Source organism: Schistocerca cancellata, chromosome 1 (genome assembly GCF_023864275.1).
Source record: "Schistocerca cancellata isolate TAMUIC-IGC-003103 chromosome 1, iqSchCanc2.1, whole genome shotgun sequence".
Lineage (NCBI taxonomy): Eukaryota > Metazoa > Arthropoda > Insecta > Orthoptera > Acrididae > Schistocerca > Schistocerca cancellata.
Window position 1 is genome coordinate 632297206 of NC_064626.1, and position 19697 is coordinate 632316902.

General features: G+C 39.9%; 1 protein-coding gene across 1 annotated transcript in view; it reads right to left on the reverse strand.

Annotated features, from left to right (window-relative positions):
• The window catches only part of LOC126183253 (DNA repair protein RAD51 homolog 1), an 88642-nt gene that overhangs the window by 11233 nt on the left and 57712 nt on the right, over positions 1–19697 (reverse strand). The window contains exons 5-6 of the mRNA XM_049925072.1: positions 18011–18140; positions 13920–14041 (exon numbers count right to left, since the gene is read on the reverse strand). Coding sequence (XP_049781029.1) covers positions 13920–14041; positions 18011–18140 — 252 coding nt within the window. The remainder of the gene's footprint in view (positions 1–13919; positions 14042–18010; positions 18141–19697) is intronic.

A 19697-nucleotide genomic window follows, 5' to 3' on the forward strand; every position in this document is an offset into this window, starting at 1 on the left:
ACAGGGAGGAATCTTGGAGGGGATCCCGATCACCAATGGGCACTGAAGAAATGGGACACTTCTCCAGCCAAGGAGGGAGTGCGGCACCCAGAGGGGAGAGTGTGGGAATATCAGAGGAGGTGGAGAGGAGAGGGGGCAGAACTGAATAAGGAGGAGGGAGGAGAGGGAAAGGACATAACAGAGGCAACATTAGATGTCTTTAACACAGGGTGAAGTCAGTCATACTTCTGATGAATCTCAGTGTAAGATAAACGATCAATGGATTAATACTCCTGGATCTTTCTTTCCTTCTTATAAACTGAGCACCACATGGGTGGCGGAACACAGGGGCTCCCCTCATGGAAAGGGTGTCCACATTCACCACATAGATGGTATGCCGTACATTGGGAAGACATGTGCCACATTGGGAAGACATGTGCCCAAAATAAAAGCACCAAAAACACCTTATGGGAGGCAGGACATATGGCTTCACGTCACACTGATAACACATAACCTTGACCTTTTCCGGGGGTATCTCCTCAAAGGCCAGAATAAAGGCACCAGCTGCAGTGCGAATGTTCTTAAGACCTTTCTGATAACTCTGATCAAAATGTACACCAGGTCTTTCCCAACTGGCCCAGAGTTCCTTATCAGTTTGAAGGATGAGATTCCTAAGAAAAATAATTCCCTAAACTGTATTCACAGACTGGTGAGAGTATTGGTCACTGGGGCACTGCCAAGATGATCACAAGCACGAAGGGCTGCAGAAGATGTTTTGATCAACAGCAAACCCAACTGTATCTTACTGAGAGACTCCACTTTGCCAAACTTGTCTTTGATATTTTCCATAAAAATAACAGCTTAGTGGTGGTGAACGTGTCTCCGTTAGTCCTAGTGCAGACCACGTATCGGGGAAAGTGTTTCACCCCAAGCTGGCATGCCTGGCCCCCCTCTAGTCATGTAGCCTGGGAAGGAAAGGCTGCAGAGTGATAAAAGCAGCATTAAATGAGCCATTACTAACCAAAGATATGGTCACAGAAGAACGGACAAGTTTTTGGAGCTTGGTATATTTTATATGCAAAGCATCCATCCTTATGCCACCCACTCCAATCACGGGCTCTCCCCACGGGCATCATCTAGTCACAGCAAGGGCCATCTGGAACAGTGGCCATTGCCGAGGGTTCCAATGCCCTAAAATAACAAGCAACCACTGATTGGCACACACGGGAAGGCAACAGTTCAGGTACCAGAAGTTTGATTCCTGTGTTGTCAGGGGGCTCAGCCAGATGGGTAGATAACAGCCCCATTACATGGACTGGCTGCATATGCTAGTGACCTAGTAGGGCAGAGAAGGCTTATCGTGGGAAAAGAGAGATGGGAGGGAGAGAGTGGAAGATATATCTGTACCATAGATGCTAGGCAGGGAGTTCTTCCCCCAAAAAGCTTACACCATGGAGAGAAAATTTAGAAATGGTGGTCAAACCCCAAATGTGGACCAAAAACGCCAAAAAGGATGGATGAAAAGAGAAACAAAAACTGAAAGGAATACAAGAAACCAGGTGGATAGCCAGGCTGACATCATTTTAAAACACTGTGAGAGGAGAAGGAGGGGCAGAGGATAAGAAGCGAGGACAAGGAGGGAGGGGCACAGGAAAGGAAATGCATGCAGAGAAAGGAGAATGGACCACAATAGCTTGGGGACCCATAGCGCCACGCATTAACTCGTGAAAAAACTGTGTGCCACCTGGGGAGGGGGGGGGGGGGGGGGGTCTGAAAAAGAAGAATTTGCTAACATCAAATATATAAATTTAGGTGCTAGGAAGGCTTTTCTGAACCTACCTGAAATGTAACCTTGTACTGAAGTGAAACATGGACAATAAGCAGTTCAGACAAGATGAGAATACAAGCTTTTGAAATGTTATGCTACAGAAGATTGCTGAAGATTATATGGGTAGATAACATAACTATGAGAGGGTACTGAATGAAATTGGGAGGAAATAAATTCATGGCACAACTTGACTACAGTAATGCGTTGGTTGATAGGACATATTCTGAGAGGCGTATTCCAGAATTGGAGAGTAGTGTGAGGGATAGAAACTATAGAGACAGACCAAGGGATGAATACAGTAAGGAAGTTCATATGTTACAGCAATTATTATGAGATGGAAAGGCTTGTACAGGATACACTAACATGGAGGAGCCACTTCAAACTAGACTTCAGGCCACAGACGAAGACGACGACAACAACTTTGCCCTACAATGAGGGTACAGTGTTGCTCTCTGCTAGAGAATATTGCAAATTATCACATAACAATTGCTACTCACCTTATAGAGGAGACGGTGAATTGCAGACATGTGCAACGAAAAGATTGCTATACGTTTTACCTTATGGCCAAAAGATAATCTTCTGAAGTAGAAAACACACACATGTTCACAGGTCCATGACTTACACATACCAGGTCTACCGGTATGAAATGAGCATTTTTTTGTGAAAATGAAACACTAATTTTGAATTGAAAAGTAAAAACATTTTATTCAAAGTACTGACCATTGCTTTCTATACATTTTGACCACCTTTCTGGCAATTTGTGGACACAATGCCAATAGAAATGTTCGTCTTTTGAAGCAAACCAATCAGACACCCAATTTTTTACTTCTTCGTAGGAATCGAAGTGTTCCTCAGCCAATGCGTGTCCCATTGATGAAAACAAATGGTAGTCAGAAGGGGCCAAGTCTGGTGAATATGGCGGTTGGGGTAGCAGCTCCCAGCCAAGTGTTTTGATTGTATCCTGAACCAGTTTTGCTTTGTGTGCAGGTGCATTGTCGTGTAAAAAAAATACTTTGCCATGGATTCTGGCCCATTCTGGTCTTTTTTCGATCAATTCATAGTTCAAATTGATCACATTTGTTGTCTGTAGTGATTAGTATTCACAGTTTCACCGGGTTTTAGAAGCTAAACACAGAGCATTGTCTTCTTGCCGAATCGATCTGGTTTTGCAGTCGATGTTGATGGTTGTCCCGGATTAACCCATGATTTTTCCCATTTAGGATTCTTAAAATAAATCCATTTTTCATCACCAGTAACAATTCGATGCAAAATTGATTTTCTTTCAAGTCTTTGAAGCAAAATTTGACAAATGGTTTTTCGGTTTTCCATCTGTCTTTCATTCAATTCATGTGGCACCCATTTTCCACACTTTTGGATCTTTCCCATAGCTTTCAAACGGTCGTAAATTGTTTGTTGTGCAACATTTAGCATTGCTGCCATTTGCTTCTTACTCAAAGTATCATCTTCATCCAATATTGCTTGCAATTCGGCGTCTTTGAACTTTTTTGGTGGTCTTCCACGTTCTTCATTTCTTACATCAAAATTTGCATGTTGCTTCTGATAGAGCATGATCACCATATGCCTCGACAAGCATTCGATGCGACTCTGCAGCACTTTTTTTCAAATGAAAACAAAAAATTAATGCTTTCTGCAAATCATCACTTTCTGGTACAAAATTCGACAGTGTTAACACGATGAAAACATGATGATGTTTGTTCCATGACTTGATGTATATTAAATATCTTTGACAGATGTCAAAAAAAAAAGCTCGTTCACAACAAATGTTCCCTATTGACACATTTGTATCTCAACGCTCATTTCATACCGGTACACCTGGTACACGATCATGATCTCTTGGCACTGTGGCTGCAGAGATAGTGGTCATGTATGTGTGAGTTGTGCTTGTGTAAATATATGTTGTTTTCTATTTCTGGAGTAGGTCTTTTGGCCACAAGCTAAACTATATACCAGTCTTTTTATGTGCCTAACTGTTACTCAGTGTCTCCTCCTTATGGTGAGAAGCTATTCATTATTTTCATATTGCTATGAAAAGGAAAGTTGGCACGCGGAGATGATGAGATACTTGTAGGCACAACAAAAAGACTGTCACAAATAAAGCTTTCAGCCAGAAAGGCAGTCGTTAAAATAGAAAACGGTCACACACTCACGCAAATGCAACTCACACACACATGACTGCAGCCTCGGCCAACTGAAGCCACACTGCAAGCAGCAGCAGCAGCAGTGCATGTTGGGAGTGGTGACTGGGTGGTGGTAGGGAGGCTGGGGTGGGGAGGGGGAAGTATCGTAAGGGAGGGGTAGTGGGCAGTGCAGTGCTGCTGGGGAGCATGCAGGGACAAGGTGAAGAGAGGGCAGGGCAGCTATGTGCAGTTGGGAGGTAGACGGAGGGCAGGGGAGAGGTGTGGGGGGGGGGAGGGGGGGTGATGGGGGAAGGGGTAACAGAAAAAGAGAAAAGTAAAAAGACTGAGTGCGATGGTGGAATGAGGGCTGTGTAGTGCTGAAATAGGAACAGAGAAGGGGCTGAATGGGTGAGGACAATGGCGTAATGAAAGTTGAGGCCAGGAGGGTTATGGGAACACTGTTCCCACCTGTGTAATTCAGGAAAGTTGCTGTTGCTGGGAAGAATACATATAGCACAGGCTGCAAAGCAGTCATTGAAATGAAGGATGTCATGTTTGGCAGCATGCTCAGCAACAGGGTGGTCCACTTATTTCTTGACCACAGTTTGTCGGTGACCATTCACACGGACAAGCAACTTGTTGGTTGTCATGCCCGCATAGAATGCAGCACAGTGGTTGCTGCTTAGCTTGTAGATCACATGACTAGTTTCACAGGTAGCCCTGCCATTGATGGGATAGGCGATGTTTGTGACCGGACTGGAGTAGGTTGTGGTAGTGGTGGAAAGATGTATGGGACAGTCCTCGCATCTAGGTCTATTACAGGAGTATGAGCCATGACGTAAGGGGTTGGGAGCAGGGCTTGTGTAGGGATGGACGAATATATTGTGTAGGTTCAGTGGACAGCAGAATATCACTGTGGGAGCGGTGGGAAGGACAGTGGGCAGGACATTTCTGATTTCAGGACACAACAAGAGGTAGTCGAAACCCTGGTGGAGAATGGCACTGAATTTATTTATATCATCATCATCATCATCATCATCATCATTTAAGACTGATTATGCCTTTCAGCGTTCAGTCTGCAGCATAACCCCCTTACAAAATTCCTCCACGATCTCCTATTCAGTGCTAACATTGGTGCCTCTTCTGATGTTAAACCTATTACTTCAAAATCATTCTTAACCGAATCCAGGTACCTTCTTGGTCTGCCCCGACTCCTCCTACCCTCTACTGCTGAACCCATGAGTGTCTTGGGTAACCTTGCTTCTCCCATGTGTGTAACATGACCACACCATCTAAGCCTGTTCACCCTGACTGCTACATCTATGGAGTTCATTCCCAGTTTTTCTTTGATTTCCTCATTGTGGACACCCTCCTGCCATTGTTCCCATCTACTAGTACCTGCACCTGCAATCATCCTAGCTACTTTCATATCCGTAACCTCAACCTTGTTGATAAGGTAACCTGAATCCACCCAGCTTACGCTCCCATACAACAAAGTTGGTCGAAAGATTGAACGGTGCACAGATAACTTAGTCTTGCTACTGACTTCCTTCTTGCAGAAGAGAGTAGATCATAGCTGAGCGCTCACTGCATTAGCTTTGCTACACCTCGCTTCCAGTTCTTTCACTATGTTGCCATCCTATTTATATTAATATTTATATTAAAAAAGAAATTATTGAAGATGCAAAAACTGATCAAGACAAACGTTTTGAGAATGGATGTACAGTGTCTCAATACAGTTTGCCGGAAGCAACAGTTTTGGACATCAGCAAAAAATTTAAAACATTTAACAATTGAATAAGTCTGTATTATGGCTTGGGAACCACGGTGAGACCCAAAAAAGGCTTGGGAACCTGCTAGATATTCGCTTTCCAGCTTGGGAACCTGCTAGTCACACACTTTCAGGTCTGGGAACCTGCCGTAAAGAAACCCACCCGTGGCTGACCCTGCATGGCTATCGGGCTTGACCCCTTGGCGATGGGATTACCAGTCTTGAGATTGGTAGTGGCATAGCCACCATGGACCAACGCAAGGATTTACCAAATTACCAAAAACGTCAATAGTTTAGGCGAATTTTTTGCACCTTACCCAAAGAGACACCAAAATGAAAATAAGTTTTCTAATAGAATGAAATGTGCTCTGTTGAATGGTGTTCATGAATTTAATGTGGTAGGTGTCCATTTTGAGATACATGATTTTGAACACGGGTGTATTTTGATACATTCATGTTTTTTAGCAAATTTACAGGATGATAGCACACTAATTAAACACACAAAACAGGCCAAAATTTGACACCCAGACAGACAGTAGTTTGGCAAAAGACCAGGTCCATAGTGCACTTTCTCCATTACTTGTGCCTCATTAAACGATGGGGCAAATTTCTTGCAACATGATTTGTTGCCAACTCTGAACTGAGATTATTCCAAATGCATTGCTTTCTGAACTCTACTTGCAACATTTGTGTGTAGAGCACACAAACTTGTACCATTATACCCAGAGGCAAGAGTCTAGCTCTTTTACATTAGGAACAGTGGAATGCCAAACTTGACGATTTCTTCACGACTTTTCGGTCTCTGTAAAAGTGGTCTTCACGAAAATGGCTCTAGCACCTGAACCAAGTTACAGGTGAGCCTGAAACTTAGTATAAGTCCATGTAGAGCCCTCAGGTACATCCTGTACAAATTTCATCAAAACTGAAGATGGTCGAGCTGGGATCATCTTCTAAACTGGGACAAGGAATGACCCAAAAGTTTCTTCATCAATAGAAATGAATATTTGTTCGCAGGATTAGCCAGATTCATTCAAGTTAAAAGCTGCTTCAGTGGGTATCCTTCTTCAGCCACAAATTGTTTCTATTTAATTTTAAATTCTACTGCTGGGATTTCATCGGACACAGTTGCATCATATTGCTGTTTTAAATCACGAAAGCAAAACTGAAGTTTGAAGTCCTCAATACAACTTGAAGTCACAGAGAGATTTATCTTTAATTTCAGATCCTGAATGAAGCATTGTTTCCTCAGCCATCAACTGCAACTTACTCTCATTAAGTTGTCTACTGTGCACTCCAGCAAATTCACCAAGTCCCTTAACATACTAAATGTCAGTGATTTTCTCACCTTTCTCTCAGTGTATCGAAATTTCTACTTCTTTCCTAATGAACTTCATTTTCATACCCACTATTTATCCTTGAAATATCCACATTCTATTACCCTTCGTTCTGAAAACATTATTTCTCACACAGGATCCTGAGATGATGATGCTGTTGTGGTCTTCAGTCCAGAAACTGGTTTGATGCAGCTCTCCATGCTACTCTATCCTGTGCAAGCTTCTTCATCTCTCAGTACCTACTGCAACCTACATCCTTCTAAATCTGTTTAGTGTATTCATCTCTAGGTCTCCGTCTACGATTTTTACCCTCCATGCTGCCCTCCAATACTAAATTGGTGATCCCTTGATGCCTCAGAATATGCCCTACCAACCGATCCCTTCTTCTAGTCATGTTGTGCCACAAATTTCTCTTCTCTCCAATTCTATTCAATACCTCCTCATTAGTAATGTGATCTACCCATCTAATCTTCAGCATTCTTCTGTAGCACCACACTTCAAAAGCTTCTCTTCTTCTGCAAACTATTTATCGTCCGTGTTTCACTTCCATACATGGTAACACTCCATACAAATACTTTCGGAAACGACTTCCTGACACTTAAATCTATACTCGATGTTAACAAATTTCTCTTCTTCAGAAACACTTTCCTTGCCATTTCCAGTCTACATTTTATATCCTCTCTACTTCGACCATCATCATTTAACTATGCAGTAAAGCCGCATGCCCTCGGGAAAAATTATGGCTGTAGTTTCCGCTTGCTTTCAGCCGTTCGCAGTACCAGCATAGCAAGGCCGTTTTGGTTAGTGTTACAAGGCCAGATCAGTCAATCATCCGGATTGTTGCTCCTGCAACTACTGAAAAGGCTGTTGCCCCTTTTCAGGATCCACACGTTTGTCTGGCCTCTCAACAGATACCCCTCCTCAGATATGATAGTGAAAAACTGGGCAAATGTACATGTCCTTTGTGCTCACGGTAACTAATGACACAACTACTGTACTAAGCATGCACTTTAAGACGAGACAGTGGCAGAAATAATGAAAAATTTTCCAATTATTTTTATTTGCTTATTTGATAGTAAATATAATTGAGATTATTATTCCAAATTTTTTCCTTGAAATTCGAACTACAAATGGCATAAAAAAATTAAAACCCTAAGCAGTGTAATGTGCCAAGCCAGCTTTTCAATGTACCAAATGGAGGAAAAATTTTATTGCAGAATTTGGCGTGTGAACTTAGAAAATATAGCTTTAGAAGGCTGTGATTTTTTGTATACATAACAGCAGTGTTGTAAATAAGGCTGTTGAGCCATTTTCTGGTTCAATCAGTGTGGTATAGAAGGCTGTGGAGTGTTGTAAACAAGTTTTGTGCAGTTCAGTGGAATTCAAGTGACACTTGATTTATTGTGCCATTCTTTGTGCAAGGTTGAATCTGTTGATCCCTTTTTACAATGCTTAGGCCTGGTAAAGTATTTAAAAAATATAGTAAGTCCCATATTTTCAATATAAAGCGAAAAACTGACATTGAGGTTAGGGTCGGGCCTGCAGATGCAAACATTAGCTTTTCTCCAAGTGCATCTAAAATAAAACTTGGGGACAGGGATTATGTCAGAAGAAACAAATCATGACAGAAATACAGGTTTCAGAGTTGTGGATCCGGAAATGGTGGCAGAAGCACTTAGAAAAGCCTGCAAGTGCTCTGTTTGAGGAGGAAATGTGGATTTGGTTGATGATGGAAAGAGAGAAGGTTTGGTTTGCACATTGCACATTCAGGGTGTATACGTGGACAAGGAAAAAAAGAAATTCCCGGATTTTTCCCGGATTTCCCGGTTAAAAATACACTTTCTCCCGGATGAAAATACACTTTTTCCGTGTTAAGTGACAGTATACTCTTCCTCGGCACTGTAAAACTCATCAGGCCTATAGTTTTATATGCGGGAGTAGAATTTCCCGGCACTTTAAAAAACGAAACTCAAGTGGGGGGAAAACACGTTTTGAAAGACCTTTGATGTGCAGCAACACGTTCACTGCATATTTTCGTATTACGAAGGTATAAATTTGAATTCCACCAAACACCGCATGTTACTTTCTGAAAGATTGAAATCGAGATTGCGATGCGCTTTTGTAAGACAGTCATAGCTCCTGTCACGTGATCTCGCCAGCTGATGGCAACATAGAACACGTGATGTAGTGAGCCAATAGCAAGATCACTCTTAAGTAGTGCGAACACACAAATAAGAAAAGTTTATGGTTTAAATTAATATACACAGCATTCACGTATAATGTTGGTCTCGAAGATTAATATGCTGGAAAAGAAGCTAAGCTTCCACATATAATGTTGATCTTTTTGCGTGTGTTACACTTTAAGATACATCACACAAATGTGCCAGTAAAATGACGTAAATGTCTGATCTTTTGGGCTCGAAATTCTTCTAAATGGTCGTCCTCAAAGAGTTTATTTTTAAATGAGAGTCAAACGCTTTAGGATTTAAGAAATTCATCGTACATTCTCGCACATAGTTTATCTTGCGTAAAAAGGAAATCTGCTTTGAATGTAACGCTTTTCAAACCACCATTCGCAATATTTTCCCAAGACCTGTTAGAATTAGGTTCGTTTCAGCAGTTGCAAGAGAACGCCAAATAACAGGCGTCACCGCGCTTGCGCAGCTACGATGTTGCAGGAAGCCCATATGTTCGTATGTGTAAAACATTAAAAGATCTTACGTATGGCATAAGAGAAACAATACATCAGATGATACTTCAAGAGCGTCGAAATTTCGTGACCAATACTAAAACGCATAATTCGGCTTAAAATGCACATTCGTATGTAAATTTTCTTGGAGTCCCAGTACTGTATTATCTCATGTTTGGTTCTTTATCATGGCATAATGCCATACATGCACTTGAAATGCAGCAAACAGTTGAAACTAGCCAATAGTGTGAAATTAAAGACTTCTTTTCAAATAAACTGACTGCCTCAGCAGAAAAGATTAACTTTAAGCCAAATCTCTTTACCAAACCGGCAAAAATAACTCCATTGTTCTGTCAGGAAGATGGAAATAAAATCTGAAACTAACAACATATTTTAGCTTTCCGTAATTATGCGAACATATTTTAATTCATTTGATAGCTTCCGGCCACAAAAATCCGTTTTGTTATCATTTAACGTGAGAGCAATAAACGAAGAGGAAACGACAAAATCACTGAACATAAACACCGGTCCCGTGGACGCTGCCTACCTCCCCACCACAACTCAGACTGCTCTGTGCATCAGCCCCAGATTTACTATATTTACGAACCGAGGCAGTATTAAGCAGTGGCGCCCAGCCATACTTCTGTAACCAGAAGCGGGAGAAGATACAACTCATACGCGACATAACTGCGCATGCTCAAGAGCCCGCCCACAACAGCTCAAACAAATCTAATTTAAACAGTTGTCACGTCACGCTCATTGGAGGCAGTTTGTTGTTATAAAGCATTGCATAGTCTTCCTAAAGCCTTTGACACAGTTTGCTGTTGGCAGACACTTGTATGAGCACTGTTTTGTTGTTGTATACGGTGCAATTCCTTTGCAACTTAAGTTTTATTTTCATTTTCTTTTTTCTCTCGTTCATGTTTTCGGGTGTTTTCTGGTTTTCTCCCAGATGAAAAAATTCCTGGGTTTTTCCCGGATCTTCCGGTTGTCCCGGGTCATATACACCCTGACATTTTGTGTCAAAACTGTGATGCTGACAGATCATTCAAGACATCAAAGGTCAGTAATAGAATCTATGAAGCCAATATGAGATTTGCTTGTGGACTAAGATGTATAGGGATTGGAAGAGATGGTGGAAACCTTTTATGTGGTATTATGAACATGCCTGGTCCTCCCCTAAAATTTTCTGCAATGAATACTGCTCTCCTCAATGCAGTTGCAGAAGTAAGTGAAGAGAGCATGAAAATTGCAGTCCTGGGGGCAATTCAAGAAAACTGTGAAGCAACTAATAGCAACGATACAGCAGTTTCCTAAGACAGTTCCTGGGTGAAGAGGGGGCATACTTCACTGCGTGGAGTTTCAACAATCATTAGTGTCGACGCTGGAAAAGTATTAGACTTAGAGGTGATGTCTAAATATTGTTCTGCATGTTCCTTGCACAAGAAATATATTGATGCAGGTAAAGAAACAGAATGGCAAGAAGGCCATAAAGCTATTTGTAGCAGAAATTATGCAGGCTCCAGTGGTGGGATGGAAGCTGCAAGTATGAAATTCATTTTCCATAGATCTTTGCAGAAGTATGGAGTAAGATACGTACAGTATTTAGGAGATGGAGACTCTAGTGCTTTCAAGAATGTAGTTGAAAGTCAGCCCTATGGAAAAGACTCCACTACTAAGAAACTGGAGTGCTTAGGCCATATTCAGAAGAGGATGGGTGGACGACTCCGACGACTTGTTGCAGACTTTAAATGCGAACTTGTTGTTTCATTTAATGACTTGTTGCAGACAATAAAGGCAAGCTACTAGAGGATGGGAAGCCACTGGGAGGTAAAAACAGACTTAACAAAGAGGAGAATTGACAGCCTACAAGTCTTTTATGGTGCTGCAATTAGAAGTAACCTCACAAGCTTGGACAGTATGAGGAAAGCAGTATGGGCCATTTGGTTTCATTACTTGTCGACAGACACTACACCTCAACATGGCCTCTGTTCTAATGAATGGTGCAAAATTTTGAAAAGTAAGAAAAGTGGGGAAGCTTATACCCATAAAAATAACCTTCCTTATGAGGTTTCAAGGCCATTAAACCAACTTTTAGAGCACTGACTTCACCAGAACTGCTAGAAAAATGTCTGCATGCGAAAACACAGAACCCAAATGCAAGTTTCAATGCTCTTATTTGGAAAAGATGTCCAAAGACTGTGTTCGTTTCCAATTTGGTGGAGAAGATTTCTGCTTTGGAAGCTGCAGCAGTGTTTAATGATGGGAATGTGGCAATACTTCACATCCTCAGCAAGTTGGGCTTTACACCTGGAGTCTTCACTGAGCAGATACTGCAGATCATCAATAAGTAAAGAATCGCGAAGGAGGAGACTTCAGTCCAGAACATACAAAAAATTGCTAGGTAAAGGAGCAGAGAAGAAACTACTGGAAGGATTGCAATGAAATTTGCCACACCTGTTCTTTTGCTTTGAAGCAATATTTAAGTGGAACAAAATTTTAATCGAGATATTATACACAGTTTTGTGGTTGATAATATATTAAAAAGTTTGCCAGTAAAAAATGTTCAAATCCAAAATATCACAGAAAATAATAGCATTAATTTACCAAAAAGTTACTGCACTTAATTGTACACCTATTGGTGTAGATTATTTTACCATTAAAAAAATTTGCCTCGAAATATGAGAAAGTGTACCTTAAAATAATAATGCAATAAAAAATTCAAAATTATGTCACTGCATTAGATTGTTATTAAAAATTCCGAATTTTTTTAAAAAAATCATATTAGATCTCTATACATAAGTGTGCAAAATTTCAATGAGATTGAACAAAAAATGGCAAAGATATGGATTTACAAAAGTATCAGTGCAAGACTGCCACTGTCTCCCCTTAAACCTGAACTGTATGTAATAAAAACTGCTGATAATTAATGCACACATGTATGAAGTTTTTTCTTATGTAGCTATTATAGACCCTACCATGAGTTAACCAAATGTGAAGACAAATTTGTAGATTGAGGAGCAGTGTAGAACTCTTCTTTTTTCCTCCAAAAGCACAGATGGGAATTGCATATTTATGAATGCTCCATATATTATCACTTATTTTGTTTATTTGGTAATGGTATCCTGAACCACATACAGCATTCAAAACTCCACACCATTATTTACAAAACAATTCTTGTCCATACTATGAGTAATATACAAGCAATGTCCAGAAAGTAAGTTCCATTGGCCAATTAAAACAACAAAAAATGTTATGGAATAAAGTACTTCACTGCAACCTGAAATACAAATTATTAACTATGTTTGAACGTGTCATCTGTGTTAAGAGATCTGTCAACATGAGACACACAATTGTTTTATCCAGTACCAAAGTTTGAAATTTCATACAATGACATGCAATTGGCAACAGCATGTTTACAGGTTAGTCATTCTGCACTCTCTTGCTAGCAAGGAAAACTTTCAGGTCCAATAAAAAAGAAAATCACACCAGGCAAAGTCATTTAAATGGTCATCACATTCAACATAATAGTGAGATAACAACAGTTCTGCTTGCTCTTTTTGAATCATTGCTTGGTGCACTCTTCTATTAATGACTGTGAGATCCAGAACAACATTTGTAAGGCCTTGTCAAACTTCTGTTCATCTGGCAGCATTCAGAAAATTGGTCTAAAATGCATATGGAGCCAACATGGTTATCTGTATGTTGGCCTTCATCATCTTTTCTTCAACACAGACTGATTCACCTCTTACCACAATTTTTTCACACTGCATTCCACAGCATACATATTGCTCCATCCTTCAATGAACCACCTGACTCACACCCATGCCATGAGCACTGTCTTTATAATTACACTTAAAACAATACAAACATACTGGTGATAGCACTAACAGATCCTATGCAGTCATCAGGATCTGTACAGCTTAATGCAATTCACAATGGATATAATGATTTTCTTGCATGTTATCACAACCCACAATTAAGTGTCTGCACTGTTGTCATCTCTCTCTAAGAGTATGTCCTTTTCGTGACTGCAGTGCAGTTGCACCATAAATTGCCAATAAAACTTACTTTATGATTATTCTTTAGTGTCAGACATAGTGTGACCTCAGTAACTTAATTTTCATTCAAAAATAATCAATTAAACCTTCCTGTAGTAGGTAATCTGTTTACAACTTACCTAGTGGTTGAAGCATGAGCCATGATGTTGCCACCAATAGGCTTCTTTGGATCAGCAGCAAATAAAGCAGCACCGTCGACTTGTGCTACAACTTGATTGGTTATAACAACAGCAACCCCAAACTGTGTAATAAAAAAACAAGTTAACAATAAGCTTGGATTTTATCCATGATGGGTACACATTCATGGTTTTGATAAATTTGAAATTTAGCTTTAAAGATAACAATAATAAATGGACAGCACAAATGTTAGATCTCTTATTAATATACTAATAACAACATGACTATCAAAACCAACAGGAGACAGAAAGTGACAAAAGCACTGTTTTTATAAGTGTGGCTCTTTCCAGCAGCAGATTTTCTGTCAGTGCTTTAGAGAACACATTTACAGCCAGATAATCAGATAATTTTCTGGTACTGTAGGAAAGAATTAGTGCTGCTTCTACACTAGCTCCTGCGCTTAAACTCTTTCACCACGGGGAGTTCCACAGCATTTAAAGCAAGCTGTCTCCCATATGCCAGTCCATTTGAGACTCGTGCTTTTTTATGATTTTACTGGACTTGATTTCGGTGTTGCTTGATCGCAACACTACCAGTTAATCTTGCCAAACATTTGTCACTTACTGTAAACATGAAATATGGAGTTTGTACACTACACAACCTCGTTGTCACGCTACTGCTAGAATTGCAAGTCCATAATTTTGTGTAATACCACAGAGGCTGTTTCACACAAATTTCATGTAATTGCACTATATTATTTAAGGAAGATCAGTCCTTATTAAAAGTATGTGCTGGTACATTATACAAGCTAATCCTTGCATAGCTGAAAAAGTCACAAGATTAGCAATAAAGTTAAAGAATTTACATCAACCACCTCACTGGATGAAGAAGATTTGATCTTGTCTGTTGCAGAGTTCATTTATCGATTTTGATGTACTTAGGGTCCTCTGGGTACGAAGTATTCATACCACAGTTGAGCTTGTAATACAAAGCTCATTAAATGCTGTCGGAGGAGAGAGGCTAAATTCCATTCGCAGGTGACAAGAACATGTACGGTTGCGTAACTGTATTGTCTTTCTTTGTGTATGCAGCTTACATTCTCTGTACAGATTGATTATTATTTTCAGATTTACAACTGAAATAATTTCTACAATTGTGGGTGTAGTAAACTCGGTTATTGCATTTAATCTCTGCATAAAGCATGACCATGTTGAAGCTCCCATCTCACAATAGCTATTAAAGGAAGTTCCATGGTGGATGTAGCTCTAGACTTTAAATCGAGAAACAAATAACAAATTCGACAAGAAATGCAACTTCAGCATTTTACAGAGGCCAGCAATAGGAGGGAGGATCAATAGGCAGAGTTCTGATTTGAACTCTCACAGAAACATTTTGTCAACAACTTTTCCACTATACATAATATCCTTCAGCCAAGAGGAAAACCACTGGATCAATGTAGGAAAATGAACTCTAACCCAAAAAAGCTAGAAAACCATGAGTTACCTTATTGCCTTATTGATTTCAGGAATGTGTGTGTGTGTGTGTGTGTGTGTGTGTGTGTGTGTGTGTGCGTGCGTGTGCGCGCCTGTTTGGGAGGGGGTTGGTTAAGGATTTTTTTGGGGGGGGGAGGCAGTAGACCAAGGGATGCTGGAATCCTATGCTGTAAAAAACATGCAGTTACATACATCCAGAACATAAGCGATGAGTTTCATCATCTAACCACCTTCTTCAAAAAGCCCCACCCCAGTACTGCTGTTAAAAACACATGAAAACAGATCACAATGTGCCTGACATTTCATATCTTAGGTTCCTTCCTTAGGGAAAAAAAGAAACACCAATTGAAGAGGTTGAGTGACACAGGCTAAGAAGCATCCTCGTATTATGAGAAGAGCGGGAGGCAAAGGTGAACAGAATCATTCTAGGGAGAGTAAGAAGTCATAGATGGTACATTAATTAGAAATGAGCCATTTTCTGTTTGGAGATGACAGGCAGAGTGAGAAATAAAACTAAATTAAAAGACAAAGAGAAAATGAAAAGTGGAAAGAATAATGCATTGAAATGAAGATATTAGGAAGGACACACACACATGATGGTAGGTGACAGTGATAATTAAATAATAAAATGAGACAAGTTTATAACAAATGCCAATATGTCAGGTAAAGGGGATGGGATTAGGCTAACAGTGGCAAATACAGGAAGTTGGAGGGATGATAGAACATGCTGGAGAGCAAGTTACAATCTACAGAATTTAGTGAAATTAGTGCTTGGTGAGAGGACCCAACTGGCCCTCGTAATATAACAAGCATTCAAACCTCTTGTGACATCCTGTAGAGCAAGCTCTACAATGGGGGAATGGGACACCACCAAAGCAGGTAGTTCTTTCTCCACTCATGTATTCTGCCAGTTTGGTGTTCATCCCTATGTAACAGAACATGCAGTGAAAACATACGCTGATATACTTAAATTAAAATAACTTTGTGCTCAATGATTTAACAAGTTAACTCGTAGCGGGCAGATGTCAGCCAATCTCTTGGGCTCCACCTGATCGCTGTGTTGTTGTTTTGAAGGTACTTGCAGTGGGTGTCTTGTCAGGAGAAGCAGGTTATACAATACGGAGGGTGGAGAGTAGCTGGCAATGCCATCCCCTGCTACTGACATCTGTCAATCAAAAAAATTATTTTATGCAAACTACAAGCAAGAGTATCCCTGCTTTAATGCTGTAAGTTTGCCAGTGATGAGCCTGGGCAGGCAGTAGCGGAAGTTACACGGAGCAGGTTTTACCGCAAGAATTATTGCAGGGGTAGGAATCCTGAACAAGAGAAAGTAATTTGAGAATGTCACACAGTCAAAAAGGATCTTGCAATAATTACAGTCCAGGTGGCGTAAGAAGATCCCTGACAGCTTGCATCACTGTTGCCAGCTTTTAGCTGCAAAGCTCAAATGGCTGCATGCGAAAACAACAGCCATCTATAGAGCTGTGACAATCTGAGGCACTGTCACAGAGACATTTACAAAATCGTGTTACATGACTGGTTGTGGCAGGCACACGAAGCTGTCACATCTAGCCTACTGGAACTGTCAGGGATCAACTTAATGCTGACTCAACTGTAGGAATTCTCTGTCTGCTCCCCTATTCTGCGAGTTTAGTGTTCATCCCTATATAACAGAACATGCAATGAAAAAAATGTGCTGATATACTTAAATTAAAATAACTCTGTGATTGATAGGCTGGAAAGTGAGTCAATGGTGTGCCGATATCAGAGTTAGACACAAATGTCATCAAACTGTACAATATTCCCATACTGCAATTTTTACGTCTCTAATTTATTATTTACTCTCTCGCCTCCCCTCTCACAATGTGTGCAATCCCCTTCCACCAACTTTATTTATTTATTTATTTATTTACTTCTATTATTCTTTCTACTTTTCATTTTCTCTCTCCTTTTAACCCATCATTACTTCTAACTCTGTCCATTCTATGATCTCTGAACTGAAGTTTACACAGTGCTTATTAAATACTATGTCTGAATTGCCACACTGTTAAATTTTCCTTTGTGTAACAGGTTGTTCTTCCAATGACCACCCACCCTTTTTCATCTAAATTCCTCTACATTTACTACTTCATCCCTCTTGAAGAAGCAACCTATTTTTCTAAACGCTAGAACTACTGTGCTCTAATTTAGAACATTTTTATCAATACTAGTGTGACCTGCATCTCATGAATGTAAGTTCTTGTCAACCTTGCTGTCAATTTTTAACCTATTTTTGGAGTTTTCTAGAATGGCAAAAGCCAATCTTTATCATTTCTTTCTTTTATCTATTAGTTCTAGATTTTAGAATTAAATGTTATGTCAAACATTTTACCTTCTGCACCCATCTATTAAATTCTGTTTCAAGTTTCTTCAATCTTAATTTCTGAAAATTTAACAAACCTACACCACCATTTATGAAAACTGCAACACCAAGAATCATATCTATGATAGAGCTTTAGACTACAGACAGGGGGCATTGCAATACAGAAATTACAACAATGGTTACTTACATTAAGAGCAAATCAACTGTTTTAAGAGAAAAGTGAAGATCAACTGCATACCTCATCAGCAAGCCGTAACAACATACGCAGGAAACGTGCTAGATGCATTTGCCTTGCCGAGAGCTCTCCTCGTCCTGAGTAATCGGTACGGTACAGGGCTGTGGCACTGTCCACAACCAAGAGTGCATACCTACAAAGAAAAAAACAAAGGAACATTTCTCACAACACACTAGTGACAATACAGTTTTACAAATGAACCTGTTTCACACACAAAAGACGAATGAAATAAATAACTTCTGGTATGCTGCAGCAAAATCTTGCATATCTTTTGGAAAGACTGAGCAGAAGTAAAGTGCTGGGACCCTCATCATTTTCATACGGAGTTGTAAATAATGGAATGAGTAAACGTGACAACTCACTGTGTAGATGAGGCATTGAGTCACTGATAAGTGCATATCTGCTGCCAACTAGCTGTCACCTACTCTTCCCCAAACCTCCCTCCTATTTGTTGCATACTTTCTCTCCTCTCCCCATTCAAGCTACTGTGCTGGCACAATGTAGTCATCTAGGAAAATGCAGATGTATGTGTGTGTATGTGTACTCTATTGCTCTGATGAAGGATTTGTTTGAAAGCTAACAATGTTCTCCGTCTTGTTCATGTACCTGTTGACAGTGCGCAACAATTCAGTGAGTTTTTCCTTTACTTCTCCTATATCCGTATTTCACTATAACTTTCCCATCATAATACTAATACAGCAACTTATTAGGAGTCTAAAGATGAATGTGCTGATGTTTATAATGATTTGACATGTACAGTATGATCCACCACCACAGCCATGGAGAAAAGTGAGAGTTACAAAAGTTATCAAGGTAAGATGATAGAATGATTTCAGAATGCGGCTCACAAGAATGAAAGGAAATACACCAATGGCCAAAGAAATAAGCAAGAGCTAAAGAAATAAGCACAAAGCTAAAGGAGAGAACACTGAGGAAGCAGGTGCCTTAGAATCAGAAATTTGAGATTCCATACGACAAATCATGATCTGTCAGTTCAGCTAGTATAGAAGAATATAGAAAAATAAGGAAGCAAAAACAGGTTAAAGCAAATCAGTCCATTGGCAAATCTGATAGAACTATGGCCTAGGAGATTCATTAATGGAACAAATCAGTAGTACTAAGCAAGAAATGCACACAGTATAAAGCCAAAATGAAACCGAAAAAAAAAAAACAGAGTTAGGACTGAAAGGCACACACTACAATTTTCAGCATGACAGTCATCATAGAAACATAAATAAGAAATGCACACATTTGGAAAGCAAGGTGAGACTATCCTACTTGTTCTTATAGGTACAAGTCCTGATGTCAATATTATTTTTTTCCCCTTTCTGATACATTTTTGTTAATAATACACATACAAACTTTAATAAACATTCACAAAAACAATGGGTACAATAGTTACACAAGAAGTCCAATTTCAAGCAGGGATTTTATTACAAAGTAATACAACACTTTTGTACTGAAAGAACATTGGTTTTATTTGGGATTCCAGTACACCCTATTATTCGTCACTGTTTTGGCTAGAAAACCCTATTTTTCAATATAATCTCCATCCAATCCAACAGCCTTATGCCACATTACTGGTAGGATTTGTATGCTTGCACAGTACCACTCTACTGGCTGATATTGAAAGCAATGTCTCGCTTCATCAATGGCCCTCCCCACCTACACATACTGCTTCCCGTTGAAT